Genomic DNA, 12,777 nt, shown 5'->3' on the forward strand with positions numbered 1-12,777 from the left:
TTCTTCCAGATTCCATTACTACCTACCTGCAAAATCATTTTCATAGAGTCATAAACAGATATATTTTCATCTCCAGGTGCCTGTTTCCCATTTATATCATGAATAATAACCATTAGGACAAAAGTTGAGTTCTTTGACAGCTGTGAATCCCTAATACTCCTAAGCCTGAACAAATAACGTGATGTTCAGATGTATCAGCAGAAATTGGCTAACAATTCTATTTATGGTAATGTTGGAGGTCTGGCGAATCACATTCACACTCATTATAACTGAGCTGTCCAGAGGAACAACAAATTACTTAAGTGTGACTCTTTCGTCTTTAGGGATAGATCTGAGGGTAAAATGGTGTAATTCAGATTTCAGTAACTTAAAAATGTTTTTAAAAAAATAAATCAACTCCTTCCCTGTAAATCAACCCCCTTCCTAGCCCTCTTGCGACAGCGCAAGTTACAGCCTCCTTGTAGAAACTAGACAGTAAATCACTCACTAAATAACTAGAGCCCATTATAAAGCACTGGGTGATGCATGATACACCTCTGCATATGCTTAATCTTCCTTGTGTTCAGCCTCTTGAGCACAACAATAAATCCACTAAGTCCCTTAAAATTACACCAGGGAGCACTAATAAGGGTTTGGATAGTCCACTGCGTATCACCGCTTAACTGCTAGTACTTACAACCTAAAAAGTCATTACTGCAGTTCACTCTACTATAATTCAGCAAGTAAAGTACATTGCAAATTTCTGTTTACCTTTGCTTCCTGTGCTGGCAAAAATGCTGCCTGCCTGGGTAATAACCTTCAACAGCGTGAAAGACAAAAAGACATCTTCAACACGGTTAATTTCCAAGTAGGTTCTCATGACTTTAGCACAATGTTTACATAATGTAGGTGAAGTCCTCTAAAGAGTCTTTACTTAAAATCCAAAACGTATCTCCTCTTATTGATTTTCTGGGAGCAAAACAAATCAACTACAAAAACTATATGAAGGGCCATCTTTTCTAACTAAATATGTGCCTACATTTTCAAAAATGGTAAACCCTGACGAAAACCGCAGAAGCTGGCTGTCAGATTTTTTTCTGGAAGTCAGGTCTCTTCACAAAATAGGTGCAATGCTTGGCAATCCAACCTCAACTCAGTATTTCTGAACTTTGGCTCTGAATTCAGCCTGCTCCTCTTTTCAGACTGTACATACTGTCACAGCTTTTGAATGCTTTACTGGAACGGACAATGAGTTGTTTGTAGCAATGTGTCTGTCTCTCTGGTCTTTCTCTGTCCCAGCTTCAAAGAAGTTTCTGGGATTTATTAGAAGGGTTTTTAAAAAGTCATTATTACTTTTTTTCCTGAGGAAAAGCAAAAAAAGCAGATTTTGGGATCAGTAAATAACAAAATTAACAGTCCCAAAATCATCTTCAACAGATAAAAAATGCCCAGTGAGCTTTTTCTCCCTTACTCCTCCAAAGGTAAGCGAAGAAGCTATTACAATGTTTACACACACATATATATAAAGAAAACTATATATGGATTTCCAACTCCATGGATTATCAACTGCTAGCTGATTTGGGTTCTACTAGAGTGCAGAATGATGAACTGGGTATCCTGAAAATCTATTACTAATTGTCAAGGTAAAAAAAAAAAGATCAACAATGAGAAACTTTTCTCCCACTGGTTTTGAGATTACAAATGAAATATTATGTTGTTATTCAATGTGTGTAGACTTAACAAAAGTGTAGAAAATTAAATGCCAGGGCTTAAATAATTTCAGTCCATGAGGTCTTCTGAACATTTAAATCACTCTCCCATAAATGCCCCCAGAATGCAAAGGACCCAACAATGCCAATAAAGCGGTTCATCTTCTTCTGAGTAGTGGTGGTACAGATAGGCAGGGGCGTCACTGAACAAAGTGTTACAGGTTTGCAGGTGAAGTGACMCACCTCTTACTTAACAACTGCATAAAAGGCACAAAGCAGCCTGAAATGCACTGTTCAAAGGTAGACACAAAATCATACAAAAAAAATACAAGTTTTTATATATATACATGTGTGTGTGCACATGTGCACGTATGTATTACCATAATAATCAAATAACTCACTTCTTAAAAATTTAGCCTATGCTGAAAAGCACTTTTCCCCTCACAGAGGTTAACAGAGGATGAGGGCAATTCCTAACATTTAGAAAGAGACTGCTAACTGCTTATTTGGAAGAAAAGGAGAAAAGGTAGAAGGATGCAAAGATAATGGTCTGCTGCCACAAATTAATCCCTTTTCCCCGCATGGAACAAGAACTCTTTATGCCAGCTATATGATGTTTCATACGCTATTCTTCACTCTTGCATACTTGCTCCTCGCACCTAGGCCACATGAAAATTCTGTCAGCTTTACCGACCTGTAAATCTAGGCTGCCGTTCAAAGGAACAGCTCTTCAACATCTCTCTGTTTAGAAGGAATGGGTGACTGGGCAGGCTTAATGGAATTATCATTATTCATTATCTTTCTAAACTCTTAGTCATTTGATTTTTTTTAAAGAGATTTTATATATTTTGGGGAAGATAAGTAACACCAGAACAGTAGCCAAAACATTAAATGATAAGTCCCAGAATATTTGAAAAAAGATGCTAAAAAAATATTACTCATTAAAGAAGCTGCCAAAGAATAATGTCTCAGAAAAGTACTTTTATTATGAAGAAAAGCTGGACTTGGCTTAAGCAAGAGACTGTCTGATTAAAAATCTGTTTAAAATACGTAGATGTAACTAACATATACATAGTTCTGTAGTTTGCATATGTCTCTCTTAAATCTCTTTAGAATCTGGCAATGAATGTTAGTTTGTCTGAGCTTCTTTATTGTGTGATTCTTCTTCCAAATATCCAAGTCAGAATCAAAGAAAAACTACTAGAGTATCTAATAAGGGGTGCTATCTATCACTCCTTCAGCTATGTTTATTTCTTCTTTTTACTTTTTTTCATTTTCACATTCAAAAAGAAAAAATCACTCTTAATTGAGGTGAATGCCCTAAGAATGAGTTGTAGGAGATGCAAAGCTTGAGTGTTCTTGCAATGTCTGTTTGTAATTAAAACATATAAATCATTATTTACACTTGGAATGAACACGTAATAAGTCTATTTCACTTTATATATGGCTTGACAAGGGCCAGTATGTGCAGCTATGTTATATCCTTGGAGATCTGAATGGGTACAAAACAGAAACAACAAAATAGGGTTGCATATCAGAGGATTTTTCCTTCGTATTGGGACGTTTACCCCCATTGGACTACCAATGTGACAGAAAAATTCAGAGAAATTTTACAAGATTTGCTTAGCTTCCTGATCTGCCACATTATCACCAAACAGTTTTTATGTTAGTTACAGAAATTGAGCACAAGGAACTGAGTATTTCAATGCATCATCATTTCCATGATAACTTTTCAAACAAGGCAGGGTTTCTAATTTTTATTCAAATAGATGTTACTATAATAAATGAAAGAAAGAAGCAGGCAATAGAAAGCTTCTGTACTGTGATAAAAATGCCACCCATCAAACAAAGAACTATCCAGAAATATGAGGAAAAATAACTGTGTCTATGTGTCTATAAAGTAAAATTCAATATGGCACCAAGGCAGACTGTACAACCATCAAAGCTCCAGCATACAGGAGAAGGTTTCAGAAACAACTTACTTGTATCTTCAAGCTACTTCCCTGATGAGAACTTTTGGAGAGAAGGAAAATGACAAATATAACCAGAAAGAAACAGCTCACTATCTGTTTAACACTGTCAAAATGTCCTTTCCAGGTGAAACAGAACATCTACACATGCAAGTTGCAAATGAAGACAAAAAGACCACAGACTATCAGGCCTAACATGTTACAGCTGACTGTCGGTTAAATACAGGTTTGAACTTGGTTTCATATGACGGCTCTCCTGCCACCTCCGTTCAACCAAGTAGTATGAATAGTACGGACAATCAGGAGAACAAGACCCTGCAGCTAAATACAAACCACCCACTAGCTGCAGGGTCTTCTTCTCCTGATGGTTTGTGTTTAGCTGYAGGGTCTTGTTCTCCTGATTGTCCATAATACTCATAAGCTACACTGCTTCTGTGATCCTTCTGGAGTGGAATAACAAGGTCTCACTGCAGACAGAACCCCACAGTGCATCAGCACCAGTAATCCCAGAACATGTTGACTTTGGTACCACTCTAACAGGCAGCACAGAGGCAATTTTGCCAGGTTTGTTGCCTCTTTCCAGCCTAGTTCTCCAACTCCATCCTGGTAGATCCTTGTCCTTCATGCTACTTCCCTCTGCATCATGTTACAAATGCATGAACACAGCAAGATGCAAGGCAGACCTCTCACTACTTTGAATAGGTTGTAAAAATACTAATTTGAAGTATCTTTAAGGCTTTTGTTAGAATTTTTCAGGCTCAGGGAGCCAGAGGACAGCACCTAAGCAACCTTCATTACAAGCTGAGATTCCCATTTTAACTTATTTCAGCTTTATTCACTAGAACACCCCTTTAACAGTCTGGTGAAAGCTGTTCCATATGTGAGACCTCACCTGTACACAACAGCAGGGATACGTTTCCAGGACCGAAAGCTTGCCACACTCTCTAGCTCTTTATCCGTGATCCAGGCGGGAACTATGATTTCCTGCGGGTAACTACCACAGAGTCTGTGAGAAAAGTGGTGCAAAGAGTTGAACACAAGCTTCCCAAAGAACAAAAAGAGTATGAGTAACCTGATTGATGCTCATCTCTGCAAACTATGCAATTTTATTAATTCCTGGTTCATTGAATGTTAATAAATTCCTCTTCAGTAGACATAAAAAGCACTACGAACATCAAGATGCATAAACGCATTTCAGAATTTGAAGGTTCAAGTTAGTGTTTCCACAGGAAATTTGTATGCTGCTTATTTTGAATTACAACAGCTGAAATAAACTGGACCACAGAACAGAAATTCCTCATTAAGAATTCATCACTCAATTTCCTGGGYCACAAAACATAGAAATAGAGCCATTGTGGGCTACTGCATTCAAGGGAGGAAATGTCCACTGGCTAAGTAACTCCCTGTGAAGGCAGGAATCTGAATGTGCTGTCTTATGTATGACTGGCTAACTGGCACTTGCCTCTACTAGATACATCTCCTACTTTATAATTTAACTAAGGAAGTAATGACTACCACAGAGTGCAGAAAGCCTGTACGGATAGCAGGAATAGCACAAGCAGTCAGTAGTGACTGTAACATATTGTTGAATTGTAAACTTCATACACAGTCCAATCAGGCAATAAAATGAACAGAATTATTCTACTGGAGAGATGAGCACAATCTCACATATGGACTGAATGTCATAATTCAGAGAGTACACAAAAATACTATTTTCCCTACTTAATCAATATTTCGAGGGCTATATTAAGAACAGGACATAAAGGTTATAATTCTAACAGAACTGTATTCTGAAATATTAAAATGTCCTCCATTTTGGCTGTTCTTTGGCTAAGAAAAAAGATCAGATTTTTTAAAAAAATACAATTAAAGAAGTGGGAAACAACAAAAATCAGCATTATGTGCCGCTGGTTCTAGCACATTCCCATTCCTGGTCTGTAGACTGCAACACATTTTACAGTTCATTCAAATGTAAATACATTAATAGGAGAAAGCCTTCAAAACGTAAAAGAGTATCTCCTAAACCTCTTGTATGCTACTATATTTTCCTGCAATGAGGTTCTTTGAAGAAGAAACACTTAAAAAAAAAAAAAAGATGTATTTACTGCATAAGGACAGACTTAATCATATGACTATGTTTATTCTATTCAGAAAATATAAAAAAAGTCCTGAAAAACACTCTTTTCTCAAGTGCTGGGGACAAAAAGGAAAGAAGTGAGTTTGAGTCATCCTGCTTCCATATGATATTTAAAGTTTTCTACATTTTTCTTAAGTACGAAATATGTAAAGAATAGTTATTTTTTCTTTACTAGATTTGTTGAGACCTAAACAAACATCCTCCTTGCAGTGTTGCCAGTCATCAGTTGGAAGTCATTATCCTGCAAAGACAGTGCAATGAAACAAGTGTCCTTACAAAGYTTAGCTGCTGTTTCTGCACTGCACAGGATTAGGGGTCAGCCAGTACACTCTGTCCTCCCAGCTGTGAATGGAGAAACACCTTCATCTGCTTCAGCAGAAAAAGGAGAGGTCATTTGCCCACACACTCTGAACTAGAGATAGACTTTTTCTTGTCACAGTTTCTGGGTCTACATGCTTGACTCTTCAAAGCCAACTTTTTTTTGTTTTAACAATTCTTTGTCCTAAGTTAGAGAAGAAGATACGTTAAAAAAAGTTATTACAAGTTCAATATAACTCCACTCTGTGCTCACTTAAGGCTGTGCCTTCTTGCATTAGATTACTTAACTCTCTAGGAAGTGCACCAGCAAGCACATTAAAATCTGGTATTTCTAAGCCTACAAGAATTTAACAGCTAATATAGTATTAAATACTGCCTTAAAAGCATATTCATGCTATAAAACAGCAAAAAATCGTAACTCCAACTGTCCCAGAGTTAAGGACTTCAGAATTTGGAAAAAGTTCCAGTAATCGCCATAACAGAATTAGTGTTGTGAGGTGACATTTGGCTGTGAATCAGCAGCCTATATAACTTACTTATATTTCTCGTTGATGTTGGAAATCCTCCAGGCATTGTTCATATCAAAACCCATCCGCTCAACTTCATTTTTAAACCTTGAAGTTACATGTTCTCCTGGGTATCAAAGGCAGATAGAGAAATAAATGTGAAATACATAGTAAGCGTCCTACCTTTCAAAACAGTTGGAGAAAGACACCACTGTATTCATACTTACTAAAAACTGAAAAGAGAAAGGAATTGTCCAAAAAGAAAACTGTTTATGTTTCACAGTCCTATTCTGAAAATCTGTATCAAACAAGAGTGCCAGAGTTTGTGCTGATGGCTCTCACTGATCAGCTCTTCAGAAAATCCAAATCCATAAAGGACTTTTCCTCTGACATGTCTAGTTTCTGTAAGACTATAAAAAACACAGTAACACTGCAGACCAGAACCAATCAAGCAGTATTTAGAGCCATCAGCAATCTCAGTGAGAAAATGCTAGTAGTTTTTCCAGAGTTGAGAATATTGTATGAGAATGTGAAGCTCCAGTCTAACTGATACGTGAAAGGTTAATAAAGAGGATGTGGCATGAAACTTAGGCAATCTCAATTTAATACGCAATTTCAGCAACAGGCTTCCTGTGTGACTGTAGGCAAACCCCGTAATTTAACCTACATCTCAGTTTTCCATCTCTAAACTGGAGACTATTCTTCCATGACTCATAGCCAAGATATAAAGATAAAATGCATAAATGATTGTTAGGCACAATTATCAGTCACAAAGTCCTCGCAAATTCCTGGATTAATATATTAAAGGAATCAGAATGAGTTCCATTCATTTTCTGGACATATTTTAAAAAGCATCTAAATACAGTTGAACAAATATACAATGTCAGCAAAGAAAAATTATTCTGATAAACAGCAAATTTAGAGAATTACAAGGTACTCAAAGTGCAGAGCACGATCCCTTGTGCAGAATTTCCAGATTTGAAAAGCTAGGAAACCTAATAAATCTAATGAATGTTTGAGCATCGCTAGATAAAACAATTCTGGAAGTCTGTTCATTGCCTGTCTGTTTAAATTACTCTTTCACTGTATCATGAGACAGAGCATCAATCAACGGGGGAAAAATCTACTGAAAAATTAATGCTTTAAGTATCACACATTTCTGTTATGTGTTTCAGAAAACCCTTAAAGGTTTTAAATATATGAGATATATACAATAGACACAGGAATCTGTGTAATGTAATTTTGTAAAATGTAATGAATTTGTCTGAAACCTAAATTTTTATGTGATCTTACTAAAGACTTACTAAAGACTAAAGATAAATATGGAAAAGCAGGTAAAATAAGAGTAAAGACAGCAGTCTAATTACAGGAATTGATTAACTCTGAAAGAGAAAAGCTATGATATTATTCATCCCCACATGTCAAATCATACATCCAACATGTAAAAAGTTGAGTTTTTTGACAGCTGCAAATCTAGACATGCTTACCATATGGAGAATGTGTAAAGATCTGCATAAGAGACGGCTAACAAGATTATTTTTCTTATACTTTTTGAAAGGTAAAATGTGGGGACCACTTTTTGTGCAAGTGAAAAATATTCACTCTTTAAGATATACACTGATAAATACATTGGACCTGACTAGCAATAATCACTTACTCCTTATACCTCATACAACTAGTAAAAGAAGTATCATAAAAATGAAATAGTTCTGGCTCCTGCGTTGTGCTGCTTCTTCAGAAGGTTCCTCTCAGAATCATATAGGCACTGTAGCTCGGCATTACCTTCCCTATCACCAGATCAATTAGACTGGAGCTTGCCAATTATTTCCTGCTTCTCAAATGTACTCTTATACCCTGCATGACCTTGCATTTATTATCTTCCAGCCAGCTGCTCATCAAATACTCCAGCTCCCTGTTTTACAAAAGTTGGTTGGTACCATATACTACTATACCATATTAGACCTTTTGTCAATGTAGAGATGAAACTGTAATAATACATTCCAGCAAGGTAACAACCTCCGCCATGTTATTCCTCAGCAATGAATTTTAATTTTTTTAACTTTTTATTGGCACAGCAATATACAGCATGTTCTCTCAGCACAGAGGATAGGTTTCATTATCAGCTGCTGTGAAGAAGTGGTCATTAAAACTTGTGAGGTATGCTCAAGGACTTTTCTGGATAACAAATGAGAATATCAGAAATAGCCCCAGTCCTCAATACTGCTTATGTGTTTTAGGGAAATATAGGAAACTACAATTACTCTTATGCTGAAGACCCCAGCAAGAAAAATGAAACATTCTGCTTGATTTGTCCCTTGAATTTTCAGCTACTCTGAATGTCATGAAATCACAGATTCGCTGCTCCCTAAGAAACAAAACTTTAGCCTTAACATTTTGTCCTTTCCTCCTGAAATGCTGGCATTTTAAGAAGAATTTTGAGTCAAGTTGTATAACCTAGACTTTCCTAAGTATCCCAAACCAACTCTCAGAAACAGAAAAACAAGCTATGTATTTTGTGGACTTGTGCCTTCTAACTATAGAAGTTGATCTTGTGAGCTATAATTCAAATCGTCCAATACATACATTGATAAGATTTAGAATTTTTTTCACAGAAGATTTAAATAGGTAGGCATAAAATATTACATTTCTTCAAAATCTATCAAATACTGGACAAATACTTTCATGTAAAGAAATAGATTATAATGGCTTGGATTAGCTTCTTCAATTACATTCCCATGGATTTATTTTAACTGTAATTCAATTCTTTATAGGAGGATAATATCCAGAAATAAGTAAGCCATGGGGAAGTAAAAATTACTAATTCAAGACACAAATTATTTGATTTGTAAATGCTCCATTATATCCTAAACCAATGTTAGATTGAAACCTATCTGTCGAGTAGGGAAATGAACTACATTGTTAAATACATTACTGTTTGTCTCTTCCATTTCTGGAGAATTCTGTATTTCAGTAACAAACAGGCAGTTACTAATCAAAGCATGTCCGATGATAACCAAAGTGTTTCCACATACCTGGCCGACACAAATCCCCATGCTGTTCTTTTTCGCTGGCATATACCTCCATACACCAAGCATGATAGGCAAATGAAAAAAGGTCTTCTATCTTTGAAGGCGGGCGGATGGCATTGTTCAGTCGCTTAAGCCAATCTTGACACTGCTCAAAAGTAGAGAACTGACACCTGCCCCAGAACCAAATATTTCTCTATTAATTTTCAGTCAAAGACACCAGACTGTAAGATCTGACAAGAGGATCTATCAAAACTTCTGTGAAAGCTAAAGATGAGAATAAGCATCTTATTGTCTCAGAATTACATCTCAAAAACCTCACACATATTGTACCAATGTATCATATTCCTGCAAGCAAGAATGCATTTTCTGATTAGACATAGGAGAAATACCATCTGAATCCACTTAATTTGAGAACAATGAGGACATCTTCCAGTACCTGAAATTTTACATTATTTCCCTACCTCATATGCTATGTTGCTCTTCCCTGGCCTTGATGGCAAGGAGAAGCAATGTTTTTGGATCTGACCTTTGCCTGAGGTTACAGACTAACAACAAACCGCCATGAATATTCCCTATGCAGGAGAGACTAATCTTCAGAGCAGTATATGAAAATTACATTAGTTTGTCTTTTCAGAGAGGTTCCCTGGGCCCTCTAGAACAAAAGCGTGGAAGTAAAACTAGCAATTCATTTTTCTCTGGCAGATTTTCTCAAGATTTAACAGTTATAAAACATACACCAAGTATTTACATTTGGTTCAGGCTGTGTACTACTGCATTCATGGCTAATGATAGCATCTGTGTTCTCTAAGGGCAGAATTCCTCACCYCCACCTGTAAATATCTAAAAGTCATTCAGTGGAAGGAAAACACACATCCAACTCAAGCTGTCTTAAGAAATGTGTCTAAAATAGCTGAGAGAAACCGCTGCCTGGAGGCATTTTCTTCACCAACTATAAAGTGAGCCTAGACTACTAGCTTAAACGAGATAATTATCTTCTACATAGCTACGATTAGATAAGATGCAGCTCACCCTAAAAACTGCATTTTCTTTCTAAGTACTGGAGCTTCTGTAAAAACTTGAAAAATTCTTATCAAGTCAGTATTTTGTTATTTTCAACACTAGCTTCACTTGAGCACTATTATTCAAAATACAAATTATTTTGTTCAAGAAAAATAATGTAAGCGTGTTTTAAATCTGGCATCTTGGCCTCACACTTCCAGTGATCAGTGTTAGCAAGTACTAATTCCCAGAGCTACGATTTTGAAGGGAATTTCAAAAGGAAGGGGTTATATACAAGTAATTTGTATTCACTCTACGATTGAAGAGAAATAACAAATTAATGTAGACAGGAAGGCTGAATTTTCAAATGTCAAGAGCTACAAGTTAAGAGGAAGTTCAATATTTAATTCAAATTGAACTAAATATTACTTCTAAAGTAAAATCAGTCCTAATCAAAATACAGCATTTCAGGAAGCAGCTGGCCTGTTAAACATTCTGAGTGCTCAGATATGGCTGAAACTCATTTCATTATACAAAAGGTACTGCCAACAAACATTTAATCAGAAAGAAATTTTCCTTTCTTGTTAATTAAAATTTATAGATCAACATTAATTTCTCCAGTATAAAAGTAGGAAATGGTGAAGCTCAAAGGCTTCTAGGGCACTCTGGAAGAATGCTGAAGGACAGAAACAGATTTATACTACCTTCTACATGATGCTGTCTGCTTTGCTCTGCTGGCTAACAGGGTGGGTTGCAGACTTGGCTCTACCTTATTGCTAGATACTCTTACTTTCTTTTTCAATAGATTGTGAGACAGGGAAAATGCAGKGATACTAAAATTAATTTCTGAATTAAATAAAAATAGCCACTTAGGGTCAGACCAAGACTTTCTGCTATATTAGACAGCAGCAAGCAACAGTGCAGACCGTATCCCCTCTATCCTCTTCTCAAAAATGTCTAGCTACCCTATACAAAAAGGACAGGAGGAAAATTTTTTTTTGGGGGGGGGGGGGAGTAAGTACACAAAGGAACAAAAAAACATTTCCTTAGAACATCACAGATGTTGGCAGCACAGGGAAAGTAAAGTTACGCCCCCTCCAGCATTCAGTGTGGACATACCTTATAACTTTGCAGTCTTTGCAAGTCAAATGGAGTTGAAATATATCGCGGCACTCAACACTTTCTATAAGCTGTAATGGAACCTGCAATTAAAAAGATTATATAATTTTAGTTTGAGGCACTAACACTGTAATTTATTGGCATACCTCACAAGGATTTATTACAGGGCTATGTGCAGAGAAAAAGAGAGAGAGAAAAAAAACTCTTAAGTATCTACTTCAACAGCTCTGAAGTGTATGGTTCTATATATCAGTCAAGTTGCTAGTTCCATTGCTATATAGTCTATGAACCTTAAGGGATCAYAGGAAACCAGCTGAGACCACATGTTGAATGAGGAAGAGTGCAGCAGCAATAACATAAGTCAAGCAGCAGAAACCCACAAGCYCCTCTCTCAGGGAAGCATCATTTCTTCTTTCTTACAGGTCCCAATTTAGGGGTTTAGTGAATATAATTTTAGATATTGTYGTAAAAAATGAAATGCCAAGCCAGACTTCCCTTTACAGGCTGCTGCATTATAGATGCTTGTTATATGGATATACTCCATATTTCCTCTTTAAGAAAAATCATTTGGCCTGTGTAGATCAAGACTTGTGATCAAAGCAGCCATATTTAGAATAATAAAGCTGAATCTTTTCATTTTTAAAGGTGTAGTTACATGCACTTATGTTTATGGTACATGTAACTAGAAGAAGCTTGATCAAGCAAAACATTTAAGTACATGCAAGTACATTTAAAGATGGAAAGCAAGAGACCACAGGATGAAAATAATAGGTTTCACTAATGTTTCTGGTACTTTACCTGAGGCAGCCAAATGTACATCTTCGTCTTAAATGAATGAAAGTTAGTATTCAACTAACAAGAACATAACTAAATTCCAAATACTGTTAAAAAAATTAGTTAATATTTGTAACAAATAGGAAGTAAAAATTGTTTCAAGTATTTATTAGAGATTATATCAAACATTACAGGAAGACAATAAAAGCTCTGACACTGAGATTTTTCAATAAAAAA

General features: G+C 36.2%; 1 protein-coding gene across 1 annotated transcript in view; it reads right to left on the reverse strand.

The window, feature by feature from the left end:
• Nucleotides 1–12,777, reverse strand: part of MTMR3 (myotubularin related protein 3) — a 97,591-nt gene that overhangs the window by 27,312 nt on the left and 57,502 nt on the right. The window contains exons 7-10 of the mRNA XM_085311669.1: nt 11,767–11,849; nt 9,652–9,818; nt 6,650–6,746; nt 4,551–4,664 (exon numbers count right to left, since the gene is read on the reverse strand). Of these exons, the coding sequence (XP_085167795.1) occupies nt 4,551–4,664; nt 6,650–6,746; nt 9,652–9,818; nt 11,767–11,849 (461 nt within the window). The remainder of the gene's footprint in view (nt 1–4,550; nt 4,665–6,649; nt 6,747–9,651; nt 9,819–11,766; nt 11,850–12,777) is intronic.

This window comes from Rhea americana, unplaced genomic scaffold (genome assembly GCF_003343005.1).
Source record: "Rhea americana isolate MKP2758 unplaced genomic scaffold, rheAme1 scaffold_347, whole genome shotgun sequence".
In the NCBI taxonomy this organism is placed as follows: Eukaryota; Metazoa; Chordata; class Aves; order Rheiformes; family Rheidae; genus Rhea; species Rhea americana.